The 20,431-nt window shown below is 43.8% G+C and overlaps 1 protein-coding gene across 1 annotated transcript; it reads left to right on the forward strand.

The window, feature by feature from the left end:
• The first annotated feature begins 7,894 nt into the window (after positions 1–7,894).
• Positions 7,895–20,223, forward strand: IL26 (interleukin 26). Its single transcript, XM_062202461.1, has 5 exons — positions 7,895–8,065; positions 8,151–8,207; positions 8,385–8,519; positions 19,958–20,023; positions 20,110–20,223. The coding sequence occupies exons 1-5, from the start codon at positions 7,895–7,897 to the stop codon at positions 20,221–20,223; spliced, it is 543 nt and encodes a 180-aa protein (XP_062058445.1).
• The last annotated feature ends 208 nt before the right edge of the window (positions 20,224–20,431 follow it).

Here is a 20,431-nt window from a genome sequence, read left to right on the forward strand (position 1 = left end):
TTTGCTGGGCTAAGAGTGATGGGGAGAGCAGTGGAGGCCTAATAATTCACACCATCCATCATTGTAGGGGCTAACGCTTCTTACTTTATTTGCAGGAGGGAGGGAGGGGGTAGTGTAGTGTCAGCCACAATCTTGGATCTGCCCTGTCACCTGCTCTCCAGTGCAGCGGGGCCACGTGGGAGGTGGGAGACACATGGGCTTTGTAGCCGGATGGACACAGATTAGTCTCTGTCTCCCAGAGCTCTGTGCTGCTGGTCTTCCCTGGGGCTGGGACTCCGTCTCGGTAAAACAGAGCAACACCGACCGCTCCGAGGGCTAACAGCATTTGTAGATATAAAGAAGCATTCACCCACACCTTGCATTTCAGGATAGAAAAATTGTTCCTCCACCTGTGGAACATTAAGCTGTCCCACATGAAACTTAAGGCCTCTCTGAACTTCACTCATTTCTGATTCAACAGACACAGAAATAGCTGCGTCATGATTTCACGTCTTTAAAGAGCATTGAAACATCTGAATGTTTTTAAAAACGACACGAGGTTGGATTCTCTTCTTAAAAATGTTTCTTTTTTCTACAGATACTACAAAGCTTACATTTACAACACTGATGAAAATGTTCTTTATCTATGGTACAAGAGAAGTGTCAGGACCGCGAGCAGCTCACTGTGCAGTCAACTGTGATGTGGTTTCTTCCTCCTTTCCTGCATCTGCAGCTGGGCTCTCCTTGCTTCTCTCTCTCGCTCTCTCTCTCTCTCTCTCTCTCCATCCCTCCCCTTCTCTTTCCTTCCCTCTTCCTATTCTATTTGTTTTCATTGAGATGGACCTCATATAACATCAAATTAACCATCTGAAAGTGAACAATTGGATACATTCAGCACCTTCATGATGCTGTACAACCCCCACTTCTAGCAAGTTCCAAACCATCTTCATTACCCCAGAAGGAAACCCCATACTGTGGAGCCATTCCCCTCCATTCCCCACTCTTAGTCCCGGGCAACTGTCCGTCGGTTTTCTGTCCTTACCACTCATCCCGGATGTTTCATATAAACACAGTCATACAGGATGAGCCCTTGCTTGTCTGGCGTGCTTCACTTAGCACCCAGTCTGTTTGAGAAGTTTGCCCGCGTGGTAGCCTGTGTCAGTTCACTCCCTCGTTTCTGAGCCATAGTCCATGCAAACTGTGGCTTAGATGTTACCTTTGCATCCAAGCCTCTCACAGGCTTCCTGTTTGTGATCCTCTCCATCCCCGTCTCAGCACCTCTGTCTCCTTGCTCTATTCTACTCTTCCCCAAACACCTGTTATTTCCCAGCTCCTCCTAACTTACTCATAGCATATATCAGCTGTATGTAGTCACTGTCTGCCTCTTCTTGCTCACACTCCTAAGCACTAGAACAGCTGTGAAGTCATGGATGTTGTCTGATCTGTTTTCCGATGGATCCCCCAAGCCCTAGGAGAGCCTGGAAGATGCAGGCATTCAGTGAGAATTTGGTGAATGAATGCATGAACAATGAAGACATAAAACGTACAGGGTACAAGAGCCAGGACACGCAGGCCAAGGGTTTTGGAGAATTTTTGTTCACTGCCTCTCTCCTGGTTCCACACCTTCTTCCCTCCCTGTGCAGGCGTGCAGGCCATCTGCAGCAACCTTCATTCCTTCTCTGACCTCTTCTCTTCTGTTTTTCTGGTAACATGAATGTAAGATGGACAGGTTTCCAAGTGGAATTGTCCAGTAGAGCGGAATCTACCTTTTCTTTCCTTCCTTCCTTCTTTCCTTCCTTCCTTCTTTCCTTCCTTCCTTCCTTCCTTCCTTCCTTCTTTCTTTTCTTTTTTCTTTTTCTTTTTTGAAAGGAAGAAATATATATATATATAGAGAGAGAAGGTGAGACAGAAAATACAGAAAGAAAGGTCTTCCATCCAGTGGTCCACTCCCCAAATGGACATAACCAGCAGGGCTGGGCCAGGCTGAAGCCAGGAGCCAGGAGCTTCTTTTGGGTCTCCCACGTGGGTGCAGGAGCCTGAGCACTTGGATCATCTTCTGCTGATTTCCCAGGCACATTAGCCGGGAACTGGCTAGGAGGCAGAGTAGCCAGGACTCGAACTGTCAGCTACATGGGATGCCAGCACTGCAAGCAGAGGCTGAACCTTCTATGCCAGCCCCAGGATCTGCCTTTTCTAGAGCAACAAAACGAGGGTATCATTGTCCTGAATGTATTTACCTCTCTTGACAACTTTTTATTATCTATATCCTCTGTGTTTCTGCTGGAAAAAACATACCTGCTGGACGTCCCTAATCCAAAAATCTGAAATCTGGAGTGCTCCAGAGTCTGCCCTGGGAACACTGATATGTCGCCACAGTGGAAAATTCCACTCCTGACCCCACAGGACAGGTCACAGTCAAAACACAAGTGCGCCAAAAATGTTGCATGGAATTACCTTCAGGCTATGTAAGATGCATTTGAAATGTAAATGAATTTCATGGATAGAGGATCTTATCCCCAAGATATCTCATTATGTATATGCAAATACTCTAAAATCCTAAAGTTCTGACATCCAAGTACATCTGGTCCCAAGAATCTTGGATAAAGTGTATTTAACCTGTATTGGCTTTCAGTTTCCTTTTTCAATAAAGGATAATTGATTTAAAGCAAATTCACCTACTTCTTATGTATGACTAGCTGTACTGATATTGGGATTTATGACTCTAAGGTATTATGCCAATCACTGAGGTTATTAAACATTGTATTTTTTTTTAAAAGATTTACTTATTTATTTGAAAGTCAGAGTTACACAGAGAGAGAAAGAGAGGAAGAGAGAGAGAGAGGTCTTCCATCCTCTGTTTCACTCTCCAGTTGGTCACAATGGCAGGAGCTGCGCCTATCCGAAGCCAGGAGTCAGGAGCTTCTTCCAGGTCTCCCACGTGGGTGCAGGGGCCCAAGGACTACTGCTTTCCCAGGCCTCAGCAGAGAGCTGAATTGGAAGTAAAGCAGGTAAGTCTTGAACCAGCGCCCATATGGGATGCTTGCACTGCAGGCGGTGGCTTTACCCACTATGCCACAACACCGGCCCCTAAACATTGTTTCAACAAATTAAAGATGCCATATGCTATAAATTGCACCATTATTTTTTTTCCAGTACTAAGGGAGGGGGAAAAAAGCATTGCTGATTAAACTATGATGTAATACTCTCTTAACCTTTAGTACTTGGTTGTTGCATTTCAAGTTTATGTGCAATTTTGGTCATGCCTCTAAAGGGAAATACTTGCTTCTGGAATATCAAATTGCACTCCACTGCCGTCTTGTGCCGTTCTGCAAATGCATTGACTTTTGTTTCTGACACACATTTTAACAGCACTCCACAGCTGTAGTAACAACCATGCCCACAGTCTATGGAAGAGATGCCATGACTCATGGTTATGAGCAAGTTCAAGACTGCACAGGAAGGGACAATTGCGCACGGATGCCAGCTGGGTGATGCGCGTAAGGCTCTGTGGATTACAAGACACAATGTGATTTCAGAAAGTTTGAAATGGGAAGGAATGTGTGTTTTAGAGTCGACTACCTGGATTAGCAATTCAGGAATCCCATTTGCTGTTCTTTCTCCCACAGAAAGGGAAGCAGATAAAAAGTTGTGTGGCTGAGGACTGGGAGTGAGCTGTGATTGCGGGAGCTGGTGAATGAGTTTTGCTCACTGAGTCTGCTAGGCCAGCAGAGGGGGCTGCTGGCGTTCTTATGGTGAGAGAGGACTTAGATTTTAAGAGAAATGAGTGGCATGCGGCTTTTGGGAATGGTGCGGTCGGTTAAGTTTTGGGGCAGACCAGTGGTTCGAATGTTCTGTACGTTCAGGGGAGCGACTTCCTTAAAATATCCACGCTGTGGGCCCAGTCTGCCTCTGGATGTGTGTGAGATGCATCAGATGCCTCGTGCCCACACGAAATGGTGTCTGTTGCTTCATTTTTCTAATTTTATCCAACTACTTCTCAAAGCTTCCTAAGGCTCGTGATGAACCTGAAAATTATCCAGAGCATAACACGTGCATTTGTCATTTATTAATTCATAAAAAGAGGGCAACAGCCACTACTTCTAGAGTGCTTCTCTGGCTGTCATTGTAAGAAGCATTCTAGCGACATTCCTGTGTGTTTTGTTCATTATGGCTCTCCAAAGTAGGTCTAAGTATTTTAGTGATGAGCAAAACGGAAGTTTAGAGAGGATTTGTGACTTTCCCAGGGCCATGCAACCTGTGAGTGGTTAATCAGAGTTCAGAACTAAATTCCTTGTAATCAACAGCGATTTTAATACATTTTTGTATGCAAACGTTGAGAAAGTGAAAAAACACTGATGAGCTGAGAGGCGTCTTTCAAATTGATGTCCCTGTTACTTAGGATGCTGTAGGAGCTCCTCTTGGGATTGCCTTCAGGACCTGCATTGTGAGTGTTGTTTGTGGTGGGGACTGTTCATCCTGCGAGGTCAGATTTGGCAGGTCTGCAGACCACATAAGGATGACAGTGAAGCCGGTGCCGTGGCTTAACAGGTTAATCCTCCGCCTTGCGGCGCCGGCACACCGGGTTCTAGTCCCGGTTGGGGTGCCGGATTCTATCCCGGTTGCCCCTCTTCCAGGCCAGCTCTCTGCTATAGTCAGGGAAGGCAGTGGAGGATGGCCCAAGTACTTGGGCCCTGCACCCGCTTGGGAGACCAGGAGAAGCACCTGGCTCCTGGCTTCAGATCAGCAAGATGCGCCGGCCGCAGCGGCCATTGGAGAGTGAACCAACGGCAAAAGGAAGACCTTTCTCTCTGTCTCTCTCTCTCACTGTCCACTCTGCCTGTCAAAAAAAAAAAAAAAGGATGACGACAGCGAGCTGCAGGATGGCACAGTTGTCAGTCACAGAGAAATGGTTCCCATTTTCCTGAGAAGGTTGCAAAGCCAAGCAAAGGCATTCATTGGACAGCAGCAATGCAGCTACCAGGGTTTACAAAATAACCATAACTCACACACAGCAGCTTCCATGACCAGTACTCACAATTGGAGTTGCACCTAAGTTTTGTTGGGGCACATTAGGGTTACCAAATCAACCACTCAAGGAGTATATGGCTCCTGCAAAAATTGTGTGTGTGTGTATTTTATTATATTCACACAGAATGCTAATAGGCTATGGAATCTGGAAGATTTTAGAAGCAATTTAACCCCAAGTGTCCTACTCCAGGCATTTGTGTTAATTCCATGCCATCTGAAGGCATGTGAGCTTTTGATCCCTGGTGTTCAGGTTCCTTTTTACAAAGGCGCTTTGAATACTAAACAATCCTTTGCTAAAAAAAAAACAAAAAAACAAAAAAAAAAAAACAAAAAACCATCAGGTATTTCATGTTCAAGTTCAAACACTTTCAGTCACTGCCAGCTAAAAATAATTCATCCTTTTCCCGCATTTGAATAAAATTCTAGTGAGCCTGCCTTGGTGCTCAGATCAGCTGTCGCCTGTGGTGGCTCTTGGTGAGTTGTTCTTGCCTCATGGAGCAGAGCCTGCCCTTAGCTGACACAGGTGCTGGGGAGCGGGGGAGTGAGGCTAGAGCTCTTCAAAGGGATCTGCTCTCTTTTCAAACAGCCAAAAATACCTCCAAGTCTTTAGACTTCTCACCTTGAGTTTCTTTTCTTTCTCCTTGCTCCTTTGCCAGCCCACTCGATTGGAATGACAATTTAATTTGGGATTGTGATACATATTATTGCCTCTGACTAGGTCTAGTAACTCTTTTTTTTTTTTTTTGACAGGCAGAGTGGACAGTGAGAGAGAGACAGAGAGAAAGGTCTTCCTTTTTGCCGTTGGTTCACCCTCCAATGGCCGCCGTGGTAGCGCGCTGCGGCCGGCGCACCGTGCCGATCCGATGGCAGGAGCCAGGTGCTTCTCCTGGTCTCCCATGGGGTGCAGGGCCCAAGCACTTGGGCTATCCTCCACTGCACTCCCTGGCCACAGCAGAGAGCTGGCCTGGAAGAGGGGCAACCGGGACAGGATCGGTGCCCCGACCGGGACTAGAACCCGGTGTGCTGGCGCCGCAAGGCGGAGGATTAGCCTAGTGAGCCGCGGCGCCAGCCTAGGTCTAGTAACTCTTATACACAGCCGGATTCCTGGTGCTGCCTTTCCCCTTTCAGCAAGTCAACCCCAGGCATGCTAGATCTCACTGACTTATCTCTGATCCTCAGTATAGCACCTTGGGGGATGCCCACCTCTTAGGAGGGGATTTTGAAATGTTCATGTTCATGGAGAAGTGTCATTAAATGATGTTTGTTTTGGTGCAACAGAACTTGAAATCCATGCTTAGTCTTTTTGTAATACACATTAAAACTATTGTATTTATTTATTTAAGAGGTAGCCTTACAAACAGAGAGAGGGAGAGACAGAGAGAAAGGTCTTCCATCAGCAGGCTCACTCCCCAAATGGCCCCAATGGAGCTGTACCAATCTGAAGCCAGAAGCCAGGAGCTTCTTCTGAGTCTCCCACGTGGGTGCAGGGGCCCATGCACGTGGGCCATCTTCTACTGCTTTCCCAGGCCATCAGCAGAGAGCTGGATTGGGAATGGAGCAGCCAGGACATAAACCGGCACCCATAAGGGATGCTGGCGCCACAGGCAGAGGCTTAGCCTACTATGCCACAGCATCGGCCTCTGTAATAATGCATTTGAATGAACTTTTTGAGGCCCCTTGTATGTTGGGGCTTTATCCTAAATGAACCATTTAATGTTCTGCCCTGATGGTTGTGGATGCAGGACCCTAGTAAAAAATTGTGAATTGGGTATATTGAAAAGCAAGCAGCTGAGGCAGCACCTCATGAGGAGCAAAGGAAATATTCATTCCATCAATGTTGGATGTGCTTCTTCAGATGCGGCACTGGGGAGAATCCCAAGATGATTAGATTGGCTGGTTTTCCACAAGGAATTCTCACTCTGTTGGAAGTCCAGGCACAGGGCAATCTGGCGCTGAAGTTGGACAGAGTTACTAGAACAACTATTCATCTGTGGGCCTTAATCCCAGGTCCATTTCCAAGCATATCTTGAGTGTGTTGGGAAGTTTCTGGGCTAGAAAATGTGTTGCTGTGAGCCGCAGAGTGATGGCTTCCACGGAAAGAAGAGGAATCTTGCAAAGAATAAACAGAAAATCCATCTGGGGTCAGGAGCAGGTTTCACCCTGCTCCTCTCTCCTTTGCTAAAATTGTCAGGGATGCTTGTTAGAAAAGGAGATTCTTCAAAGGGGTTTTAAAAACGAGCATACAGGGTTGGGCATATGGCCTCGTGGTTAAGGCACCTGTGCCCCATATCAGAGTGCCTGGGATCAATTCCCAGCTGACTCCAGCTTCCGGCTAATGCAGATCCTGAGAGGCAGTGGTGTTGGCTCAGGTAATTAGGTTCCTGCCACAATGTGGGAGACCTGGATTGAGTTCCTGGCTTTCGGGCTATTGCAGGCGTTTGAGGAGTGAACCAGCAAAGAGATGCTCTTTCTCTCTGCTTTTCAGATAAATAAACAAGTGAAGAAAATATCAGTACACAGCCTCCTAGAGATCATGCTTTCTTATTGCCATGGCAGGACTTTCATAAACTATGACACCTGCTGTAATATGCAACTTCAGTTCTGAAGTTTTGGGGACATGGGGACCCCATGTTAGCAGTAACTTAAGCTTTCTCATAATGTCACAGATGGTGTGGTCAACATTTTTTGATTAGGATGAAAGCTCTAAAAAAAAAATTGAGCAACCAAAGAGGTCCTCCTCTATATCAACTGTACGTCATCCCTCAAAGCATCTCACTAGAGAGGCAGTTTTGAGGGCTGAAGCAAGTAAGATATCCTCTCATCTAACCAACCTGAGTGGCTTTCTGGCTTCTGTGAACGACACAAGCCCAGAGTGCAGCACAGGGAAATGTGGGTGAACTGCACTGTGGGGTTGGGATGGCTGCTGGTCACTCTGTCTCTTGCCATTGCTTCACACAAGCCATCTTTCATCACCGAAAACTGTTACTCCTGGGATTCTCTGTCCCAAGCCGTCGATTCCCTGTATGTCAGGGCAGCACAGCTCAAAGCGACAGTCCCAGTAAGTACTAAGCTCTGCTGAGAGTGAGGGCCCCAAGGATGTTTCTAATCCAGGATACAACTTAACTTTCTTTCTTTTATTGTAGGAAGACAGCATTAAAAATATACGATTATTAAAAAAGGAAACAAAAGAGCTGTTTTTGGTAAGCATGAAAGCCTTTTTTCTTTTTGTGTTTCTACTTGTTTGACTTTTTTCTCCTGTGTTTTAATTTTTCCAGCTAGTAATAATTAAGTAAGAATCAGAGGGGTGTATCCATGACATTAGGATAATTCCAAGACTCACGGTTTACCTTTTGCAATTTATTGTATCTTATTTGCAGACAAATTGCAGATTCCAAGAACAGCTTCTGTCCTTCTTCATGGACGATGTTTTTGGTCAACTCCAATTACAAGCTCTCAAGGATACTGACTTTGTGGAAGACTTTCATAGTTTTAGGCAGAAATGGAGCCGTTGTGTAAGTATGCAGCAAATGTGGTGAGTGTGGTCCTAGAAATGTATCTAGAAAACAGCCTAGGAAGCTGTCTCCCTACAGTGGGGAGTAGGAAAACTTCCTGACTGTCGGCTGGCTGTCCACGTGGACAGTCCATCCCTGGGAAAAGAACATCAAAGAGCCACACATAACTCGCAATGCCACCATTTGTTATTTCTTAAAGAATAGCACATATGGTATATTGGGGTGAGCTAAACTAACATGGAATGGTCCTCAAATCAATATGTATTTTAAAATCATTCTCTTGTTATATGATTCCCAAGTAATTCATTCATTCATTTTTTATAAATATTTATTTTATTTTATTTGAATGTTGGAGTTACAGAGAGAAAGGGAGAGACATACAGAATGAGATCTTCTATTCACTGGTTCACTCCTCAGTTGGCTGCAATGGCCAGGGCTGGGCCAGACTGAAGCCAGGAGCCAGAAGCTTCATCCTGGTTTCCCATGTGGGTGGCAGGGATCTGAACACTTGGGCCTTCCTACACTGCTTTTCCAAGCCATTAGAGGGAGCTGGACTGGAAGCAGAGCAGCTGGGACATGAACTGGTGTTCATATGGAATTTTGGTGTTGCAGGATGCCCCCCACGCCACAATACTGCCCCCATTGCATAAATTTGTTTATATTTCATTTTCTCCAATCTGCTTGTGATTATCAGTCCCTCCCTCCCAACACGCCCCCTCCCCAAGTAAGAGAATTTTTGCCATTGCAAGACTTGACAAGGGGCTGGTATTTGGCCTAGGGATTAAGATGCTGGTTAAGATGCCTGGGTCCCCTATCAGAGTACCTGCGTTCAGTCCCAGGCTCTGGCTCCTGACAGTTGAGACCCTGGGAGGCAGTGGGGATGGCTCAGGTAGTCTGCTGCCCATGTAGGAGACCTAGATGGGGATCTTGGCTCCCAGCTTTGGCCTGGCTCAGCTGGCATTTGGGAATGAACTAGTGGATGGGAGTGACTTCTGTCTCTCTGTATGTCTCTCTCTCAGCCTCTCAAGTAAGTGCATGAATAAATAATACTGAAAAGACTTGATACTGGGGCAATGCCAAAGCTTATGGCCATCAGTGTAGGATGGAATGGAATCTTCCGAGGAGAGAAGACAGATTTGCCCATTTCAGTATCTGGAAGACAGGGACCCTCTGCAGGCTTTTTTATCTGAGATTTTAAAGCTGTACATTTTCCCTTTATTTTGCTAGAATTCTTGGTTCTTCTGTGTTGGTGCTTCCCATTGCACTAGCCATTCGATTTCATTTGATGTTATTCTAACTGAAGTTGTTAATGATGGTTGGGCCCTACAAAAAGTCCTTGCCTGGCTCAGTACTGTGTATCCGGACAACTGGAATTCCAAAATGCATGTCTGTTCTTATGACTGATTTGGTTTCTTTGGCTCAAACAGCTAGAGAGCTCCTACTGATAGTGATCGCCCAAACTCAGCAGTATGCTAGATGAACACTTAGATGTGATCTGCTTTCGGATAAATTTTTCCCAAAGGAATCTCCATCTATTCCCACAGATGCTTTGAGAGACTTGACTCCTGGTAGCCAGGAGCATGTCACACCTCGCTTAGTTGTGTCGCTTACCTAAGGGGCTGGCTCCCTCTTGTGGCTGAATACAGTCACATCATCCTATCGGCTCCCCCAGGGCTACCTGACTCAGGGTCTCCCTATATAGACTCATAGCGAGCCAGAGTTAACCTGTTTTGCAAACTATGGAGCTCATGCCCTAGGATAAACCAAGCACCTCAGTGATACAGAAAGCGATAAGATTAGCCTGAGATTCAGAAAGCCTCTCCACGCATTGCTTTAGGGAAATAGGTACTGATCTTGTGTTTAATTATTCGGCCAGTCATAATTTTATATACATGGCAAAAGAAGCTGATATTTGTTTCCTGTAAACTTACTGAGATTCTGCTGTGTGAGGAATTCTTTTCTTTTGACAGGCAGAGTTAGACAGTGAGAGAGAGAGACAGAGAGAAAGGTCTTCCTTCCATTGGTTCACCCCCAAAATGGCCACCACGGCCAGCGCTGCGCTGATCCAAAACCGGGAGCCAGGTGCTTCTTCCTGGTCTCCCATGCGGGTGCAGGGCCCAAGCACTTGGGCCATCCTCCACTGCCCTCCCGGGCCACAGCAGAGAGCTGGACGGGAAAAGGAGCAACTGGGACAGAACCGACCGGTGACCCAACCGGGACTAGAACCTGGGGTGCTGGTGCCACAGGTAGAGGATTAGCCTAGTCAGCCGTGGCGCCGGCCATGAGGAATTCTGAACTAGCGGTCAGGACAGGGCTTAGCAGGGAGAAGTTATACAATGTGGGTGGAACTGGGGTCATTATGTCAGGTGAAATAAGCGTGGCACAGAAAGACGAGTCCCCATGATCTTGTTCATGGGCAGAATCCAACAAAGCTGATCTGAAGGTGGCTGAGAGTAGAACCTTCTTACCAGAGAGTGGGGTGAGTAGGGGAGAAGGAGGATGGGGAAAGGTACTAAGTTACATTTGGTAGGAGAACATTCTGATATCTTGCTGCACAGTAGGGGGACTCTAGATAATGAAAACATACTGTATATATATACATATATATGTGTATATATGTGTGTGTATATATATATACTTATTTGGCAGGTAGAGTTAGACAGTGAGAGAGAGAGAGACAGAGAGAAAGGTCTTCCTTCCATTGGTTCACTCCCCAAATGGCAACTACAGCCGGCGCTGTGCCAATCTGAAGCCAGGAGCTGGGTGCTTCCTCCTGGTCTCCCACGTGAGTACAGGTGCCCAAGCATTTGGGCCATCCTCCACTGCCTTCCCGGGCCACAGCAGAGAGCTGGACTGGAAGAGGAGCAGCCAGGACTAGAACATACTGTGTATTTTGAAACAAATGAAAAGCAAACAAGGGACAGGTGCTTGGTGCAGTAGCTGTCACTGCTTGATACCTACGTTTCATACTGGAATCCATGGTTTGAGTCCTGGCTCTTCTGATCTAGCTTCCTGCTAATGCATCCCCTTGGAGGCAGTAGGTGATAATTCAAGTGCTTGGGTCTCTGCCACCCAAGTAGGAGACCTGGATGGAGTTCCTGGCTCTGGGCTTCAACTTTGGGAGTCCTATCCAAGAATTTGTTTTTGGTGTTTTGGGTCTTAACCAATGTCTTGGAATGTTTCCCTGACATCTTGTTCCAGCAAATTCATAGACTCAGGTCTTAAATTTAGGCCTTTGATCCGTCTTAAGTTGATTTCTTGTATGGTTAGAGATATGGATCTAATTTCATTCTTCTGCATATATACATCCATTTTGCCAGCACCATTTGTTGAAAAGAGTATCATTACTCCACTGTGTGGTCTGAGCACTTTTGTCAAAAATCAATTGGCTGTATGTATGTGGGTAAATTTCTGGGCTCTATGTTCTATTCCACTGATCTATATGTCAGTTTTTATGCCAGTACTACTCTGATTTTTCAAAAAGATTTATTTATTTATTTGAAACAGTTATAGGGAGAGAGAGAGAGAGAGAGAGAGAGCGAGCGCTTCCATTCACTGGTTCACTAACAGTTGGCTGTAATGGTTGGAGCTGGGCCGATCCATAGCCAGGAGCCAGGAGCTTCTTCCAGTTCTCCCACGTGTGTGCAGGGGCCCAAGGACTAGGGCCATCTTCTATTGCTTTCCCAGGCCCTAGCAGAGAGCTGGACTGGAAGTGAAGCAGCCAGGACTTGAACAGGCGCCCATATAGGATGCTGGCACTGCAGACCAGGGCTTTAACCTGATGTGCCACAGAGTTGACCCCACCGTGCTGTTTTTAATTACTATGGGTTTGTAGCATGTTTTGAAGTCAGGTGTTGTGATGCTCTCCATTTTTCTTTCTCAGGATTACCATGGCTATTCAGGGTCCTTTGTGATTCCATATGAATTTTAGGATTATTTTTTATAATTCTGTAAACAATGCCACTGACATTTTGATAGGGATTGCATTGAATCTGTAGATTGCTTTGGGTTGAATAGAGATTTTAATGGTATCAATTCTTCCAAACCATAAGCAAGGAATATCTTGATGATTTCTTTCATCAATGTTTGATAATTTTCATTGTAGAGGTCTTTCACTTTGGTTAAACTTATTTCTAAATATTGGATTTTTTGTGGCTATTATGAATGGGATATCTTTCTTGATTTTCAGTGAGTTCATCATTAAGGTATTAAATAAAATACTGTTTTTTGTACGTTTATTTTGTAACCTGCGACTTTACTGAATTGCTTTATCAGTTCCAACAGCTTTTTGATGTTCAGGTTTCCCCATGTGTGACGCCATGTCATCTGCACACGTGGGTAATCTGACTTTCTCTTCCAGTTTTGATGCCCTTTATTTCATTCTCCCCCCTAATTGCTCTGGCTAAGACTTCTAGTACTGCATTGAATACAAGTGGTGAATGTGCTTGTTGGTGAATGTGTTTGTTGTTCCAGGTCTGAGGGGAAATGCTTTCAGCTTTTCCCCATTTGGTATGATATTGGCTGTTGATTTGTCATATGCAGCCTTTATAATTTTTATTTTCCACTTCTCTACTTGACATGATCAATCTTTCCTCTAAATTGTAGAATATATGACACAGTTATTATAATTCTCTTAATATCCTTTCTTGTTAGTTTTAACAATTGTACCAATGGTTTTTTTGCCTCCTCGTAGATTATATTTTCCTGCTACTTTGCATGACTGGTAATTTTTGATCAAGTGTCAGACATCATGAATTTTGCCTCATTGGATCCTCATTTATTTTATTTCTGTAAATAATTCTTGAGTTTTGTTCTTGGACACAGTTACTTGCAAACAGATTTATCTTTTTAGTGCTAGTTTTGTCTCTTAGGCAGTGCATTTCTGTAAACTGAGAAGTTCTTGTGATTTCTACTTCCCTTGTTTGGTTTCTTCTCCTCTTTCTTATGTTTGCAATTTATTTGTTAAAGAAATTGGGTCAATTGTTCAATAGTTTTTCATAGTCTGTATTTTCTGATTGCATACATTCTTCTCTTTTCTAGTATTTGCTGTGGACTGATAATGCAAGGAGAGGCATCATCAGACCAAGACTTGATGTGTTGGTTAGATCCCATTCTAGGTAGTTTTGTATGCTTTCACTGGAGCACATAACTTATGTTCTCTGTTTTTACGATGTTAGCAGTCATGTATAATTACTGCCTAGATCCATCAATTCAAAAGGAACTACAACTAATGATTTTTGAATTCTATTATACCACCATCTTAAGCCAGGACAATTCTATAAATAGAATAACAAATAAAATTCTATAAATAGAATATTCCTCTCACTAAACATTTGGCTGTCCTGAGAAATTTATCATATAATAAAGGCAGGGTAAATACTTAATTCTTTTTGTTTTTCTTTTTTGACAGGCAGAGTGGATAGTGAGAGAGAGACAGAGAGAAAGGTGTTCCTTTTTGCCGTTGGTTCACCCTCCAATGGCCGCTGCAGCCGGCGCATCTTGCTGATCCGAAGCCAGGAGCCAGGAGCTTCTCCTGGTCTCCCATGCGGGTGCAGGGCCCAAGGACTTGGGCCATCCTCCACTGCCTTCCCGGCCCATAGCAGAGAGCTGGCTTGGAAGAGGGGCAACCGGGATAGAATCCGGCGCCCCAACCGGGACTAGAACCTGGTGTGCTGGCGCCGCAAGGCGGATTAGCCTGTTGAGCCACAGCACCGGCCAATTCTTTTTCTTTATTTCTCAGTTTCTATGAAATTATTCTCTTTTCTAATATTCTCCTCTGATAAATAATTAATTGTTAATTTTGTTTTCATCTTCTGCCAGTTTAACTCATGGATTTAAATTTTTAAAAAAATTTGTAAAATTGTCTGGTTTCTGTAAGCATGAATTTTTGGGCTTCTTTGCAAGTCAACTAAAATTATAAAGAAAATAACACTCTTAAGATACAGAGCTATGACAATGTTCATGGTAGACCCCAGGGTCTGGAATGCCCAGTGGGACTGTATTTGAAAATTGTCTCATTATTTTTGGTAGCATTCTAAACATTTCACAGTGCTTAATAAGAATATATTTTATAATCACTTTGGTTAGGTTAATTCAGAGGGTGTGATTACTCAAATATAAAAGTAATAGATAATATAAACTTCTTTAGTTTTATAATCCTTTCCAGTCATGGTGTTTTGAAAGTTGACCTTAGGTGTTAGAAGACAATTCAGAGATTCTTACAGCACTCAAATACTCATAGACTTGAACGAGAATTTAACAGTTGCCTCCTTGGATTCATAAAATAATTTGCTTAATTGCTAGTGATCAAAGTTGAAACCCCCCAAAAAATTCCATTAGTTTTCAAGATTTCATCATCCACTTTAATTAACATTTTGAGAGCCTGAACAGTAATTGGTAATTAGAGAGACACATTTCTTCATACTGATTATGTATAATTAATTTTAGAGTGTAATAAGTCTTGGCAAATAGAATATTTATGTCTCCTTTTCTTGTAAGCAGTTTGATAAGTCATTTTTATCATCAACTGCAACTAGCTTATCATCTTAAGAAACATCGTCAATTACTAATCCTTGTAATTTCAATTTTTAAAATAGCAGTTGGTTGAAGTGATAAAGCAAGAAGCAGAAAGTGAGACCAATCCTGTCTTCTTCCTTCATTAAGTGTAAAGCCTAAAAGTTATGTCCTTAACAATAGCAATAAACTCATCTTGAAGTCAGTGGGACAATTAAATGAAATATGTTAAAGTGGCCAGCATATAGTAGGTCTGTAAACTGTTGATGTCTTTCCTTACTGTGTTCCATACACAGAACATTAATTTTCTTCTAATTACATTTTCTCAACAATTTCCATAGGTGTGGTTTCTGCAACCACCCGAACACTTTTTTAATGCCTAAGGCTAGTGTCACAATGTATAAATGTAAAACTTGCAGTGGGGCTTTAATTTGAAGATGAAGAGATCATTTATGAGTAATTGCTCTTAATCTTGGTAAATATATTTCCTAATTATGTTGTGGCGTCTTGTTGCTGACAAATCATTCCTTGGCTAATGAGATATAACTTCTTCATCAAAATTATGGGACACACTCTATTACTGAGTTAGGGATTTTCTTCATTTGCTAAATTATATGGATTTATTCTGAGATGAACATGAATGACAATTATACTGAACATTTGAAAAATAAATAAAGTTACCCTACCCTAGGATACATTTATGTTTAAGGGATTTAAAAAACTCTACTTTGTTATGGTTGGAATATGGAGGAATGGTTTATGAGGATCTAAAATTATTCCCAGTAAGTGAGATTATCCATGCATTATCTATATCAAATGCTTCCTGTAGTTCTAGGGAATATAAAAATTGGATAATGTTTTATATGCTTTTCCATTATATATTTACTTAGTTGTTAGATATTTGTCATTTGTTTTATTAAAATTAAATATATGATGATGAAATTATTTCTGGTTAGAGACACTTGGCTAAGAGTTTAATCTCCCCTCTTTTCATGAAAACTTGGTTTTAAATATAATCATGTTTTATTCAAATAATACTAGTTTTATTATTTTCTTCCTATGTTTCCTAAAACCTTTTCTGGCCTCAGTTGTTTTATGTTGGGGTCTTTAACCACTCTTTTTGCCAAACTGAAAATTGTTTTATTTATTTTCAGAACAAGCTACGTGGATACAATTTTATCCATTATTGTTTTAAATGCACCTCAGATTACATTTGTTAAGAACTCTTGTGGGGGCCAGAACTGTGGTGTAGTAGGCTAAGCCTCCATCTGCGGAGCCAGCATCTCATATGGGCGCTGGTTCCTGTTCCAGCTCTCCCCTTTGGATCCAGCTCTCTGCTATGGCCTGGGAAAGCAGTAGAGGATGGCCCAAGTGCTTGGGCTCCTGCACCCACGTGGGAGACCCGGAAAAATCTCCTGGCTCCTGGCTTCAGTTTGGTCCAACTCCAGCTGATGCGGCCATTTGGGGAGTGATCCAGTGGATGGAAGACCTTTCTCTCTGTCTCTCCCTCTCTCTGTAGCTCCACCTTTCAAATAAATAAAATCTTTAAAAAACAAAAACTTATGAAAAGGTGTGCACAAATTCAGTGAATAATATTTGCTTAAAACTCTACATCTGCTATCATACCATAAAACTAAGGCAATTTGTCTTTGCTTAAAATATTTATTTTAATTATTTGAAAGGCAGAGCTACAGAGAGAGAGCAGGGGAGGCAAGCAGAGAGATGTTCCATCCACTGGTTTATTCCCCAAATGGCCAGAATGGCCAGGGCTGGGCTAGACCAAAACAGGAGCCAAAAATTCCATTCTTGTCTCCCAAGTGGGTTCAGGGGCCCAAGCATTTGGGCCATCTTCTGCTGCTTTCCCAGGCACATTAGCAGGGAGCTGGATTGTAAATGGAGCAACTGGGACTCAAACCACACCTATATGGGATTCTGGCGTCACAGGCAGCAGCTTTACCCATTATACCACAATGCCAGCCCACTAAATTGGTCTTTGCTTTCTTATGTAGTAATTTTCTTTGGGAGGGACAATTCAGGAAACCACGGGCATGGCCAGAATAAGTCCTGTCTTAGCCATTACAGTCAACCAAAAAAACCTCCTGAAACACATGAACAAATGAACTTGAACATCAACAAAATAAAGTTGTTATGAACCTATATGGAATTGTGGGAACTAAGAAAATTGAAGACATTCTGTATGGCTTTTCACTTTCCCAGTGATGATGTGTTTATAGTGTGGTACAACATGAGAATCCTACAGTGAAATTCCTTTTGTAGGAAGGCCTCGAGGCCATTCTTCTTGAGTCACGGGAAGGGAGGGGCTGTGCCTTGTGTTGCTGTCCACTCATCGTCCACATCTCTCAATTACTCTAGTCCTCAGAGGAGAGGGACTTTCCATTTAAAATAATTTATTTATGTATTTTAGTTGACAGGCAGAGAGAGAGAGAGAGAGAGAGAGAGAGAGACAGATATATCTTCCATCTTCTGGTTCACTCTCCCTATGCCTGCCACAGCCAGGGCTTAGCTAGGCCAAAGCCAGGAGCTGACAACTCAATCCAGGTCTCCCATGTGGGTGGCAGGGACCCCACTTCTAGAACCACGATGTGCTGTCTCCAAGGGTGCATATTAGCAGGAAGCTGGGTCCGGAGCAGAGAGTGCCCAGGCCCTCTGCCCACGGAAGAAGGCATCCCAAGCAGTGACGCCACTGCTGTGTCAGACACCCACGTGGACTGCTGTCTGCGTGCTTCTTCTTGCACGACTCTCCCACACTTTCCTCTGAGCTGTCTCTAACTGCTCTGACTTCATTCACATCACATCTGCTTCCGTCGGATTTGTCACATCACTCAGTCATTCTTTCAATAAAACTGCTGGTCCTTTTGTCATGCGGTCCAATTTCAGTGACTCCAACTACACACTGAAATAGAAAAATAGAAATAGAAAGTCCTTTTTATAAACTCCTTCTCCAACCAAAGCACTCTGAAGGATGCAGCAAAACCCAGGTTTTCTGCTGGACCTGTGGACACAGTCACAGCAGTTAAGAAGAATCCACTGGGCATGATCTTTACTGGAGGTTATTTATAGTAAATGGAGCTCAAGGCACCAGGAAACATCACATAAATGGCAACACTGCCATTTAGTTTTTCCTTTCACCACTTTTCTCCTTTTCCACTTTCTTTCCTCTTCCTGGGGTAGCCTGGTCAGAAGTCTTTCTGGCATTTCCCTCCCTGCTATGGGATGCCTTGCACGTTTAGGTCCTCTAGGCAGAGGGCATCCTCTGTAGGAATGCCTTGATGTTATGTAACTTGATGTTATTCACTTTTGCAATGTCCAGATTCGGTCGACTTCTTTTTCCACCTTCAATGTTAAAGTTTTTTTTTTTTTTAAGATTTATTTTATTTATTACTTGGAAGGCAAAGAGAGAGTGACAGAGTGAGAGAGAGCAAGAGAACACTTCTTTATATACTGGTTCACTCCCCAATGGCTGCAACGGCCAGGGCTAGACTGAAGGCAGGGGCCAGTACCTTCATCCAGGTCTCTGACGTGGGTGCAGGGGCCCAAGCCTTGGGCCATCTTCTGCTGCTTTCCCAGCTGCATTAACAGGGAGCCACATTGGAAGTGGAGCAGCGGAGACTCGAACCAGCACTCATATGAGATGAGCCGGCGCTTCAGGCCAGGGCGTTAAAACGTGCTGCGCCACAGCACGGGCCCCTCACTTTTGGTTAACCCTCCCTTTTTCTTTAGTTAACTCGAGAGAAATTCGTGGGACAATAGAGGAGGACGTTCATTTCCTCCCCTTTGCTCCCTAAGCAATTCCTGTGTTCAGCCAGGGCTTGGAAATGCACCTGCACGGAGGAGACTGGTTTCCCCAGGGTTCAGCCTGCTCCTTCCGCTGAGTGATGAATGCGAACGTTCCGGGCGCTTTCTCAGGCAGCCTGCGCCTTACACGGTGCCACGCACGTCTGTGGCAGCCGTGGTGCTCCTGCACTCCTCCCTTCCTTCTCGTGTCTCCACGTGCCGCCCCTCCGCTCTCCAGCTTCACTCCAACAGCCCTGCACTCGCTCTTCCTGTTTCTGGAAAGCACAGAGTTCTTCCAGCCTCAGGGACTTCGCCACACCCTTCCTTCTGCGTGTGTTACTCCTCCCTGGGTTTCCTCCCCTGCTCCTCTCTCCTTTCCACACTTCCCCACACACCTGGCTTCTTCGCGTTCTCCTGATCTCAATTCCAGTGCGGGTTTTTCCAGGGTGCCCTCTTTGGCCACCCAATTGAAGGTACATCTTTCCTCCACTCTGTCATAGAGCCTTGTGCACTACAAGCATAACTTTAGTTGTAATGTGTAAATTCTTATTTTTTGTTTTCTTTTCTTTATTGTTGTGGTGGATTCATTCTGAGAGGAGGAGCATGGTGGGGGCAAGAGATGGAGTCATCATGCAGATCCCAGAGTTGGGTGAGAGCAGACCAGAGGCGAGCAGCCCGCAGACTCATTTATTTCAGTTGGTACAGCAGCTTAAATAGCCAAGGCAGCCAATCCGGTCAAGGGGTGGTTTAATGCCCTAACCAATCACAGCCTGTTGCCAGGCAGGCTCCGTTGCCATGTGGTTTCCAAAGCCATCCAATCACAGCCTGTTGCCATGCAGGCTCCATTGCCAGGTGGGTTTCAAAGGCATTCCTGAGTAACTGATGTTTGCTTGCCAGCCGCCATCTTGGCATGGCCTTCTCATTCCACCATACTTTATCATCAGCCTCTCGCTTGCAACTATGAGCTCTGTGGTCAGGTGTTATTATTATTATTATTTTTTGGTTGGAACCAGTGCATATCCAGTGTCCAGAACATAGTATCTGCTCAATAAATATTTATTGAACAGATGGAAAAGTATCCTCAGTGCCTCTTTCAGCAATATCATCTATTCTTCCTGTGGATTTTGTAGATTGCCTGTGCTTCCTCAGTCAGAGAGATGAAATCCATTACCAGGATGAAAAGAACGTTTTATGGGGTAAGTGTTCCAAATCCTTGTTTTGAATACTTTGTTTTTTAAAACTATGAAATATTTCTGCTTTTATATCTGTGCTTTATCTGCAGATTGGAAACAAAGGAATCTACAAAGCGATTGGTGAACTGGATATTCTTCTGTCCTGGATTAAAAAGTTCTTGGAAAGCATTCCAGAAATCAAGAAGCCAAGCATAGAGATTTGATAGTCATTTCAAAATATGAGAACCAATAGAAATTGATTGATGACATGCTTTTTAAAAAGTAGCTTTCTTTCAATATATATTGCTGAGTGCAAGTTAAAGGATTTAGACTAGGTTAGAGAGATTTAATGTATTAAAGCTTTGGAAATAAATAACTTCACAAATTTATATATTTTTCTGTGTTTTCAAAGAATGTTTTTGTCCTGCTCAT

The sequence above is a fragment of the Lepus europaeus genome, chromosome 10, assembly GCF_033115175.1.
Source record: "Lepus europaeus isolate LE1 chromosome 10, mLepTim1.pri, whole genome shotgun sequence".
NCBI classification, from domain to species: domain Eukaryota; kingdom Metazoa; phylum Chordata; class Mammalia; order Lagomorpha; family Leporidae; genus Lepus; species Lepus europaeus.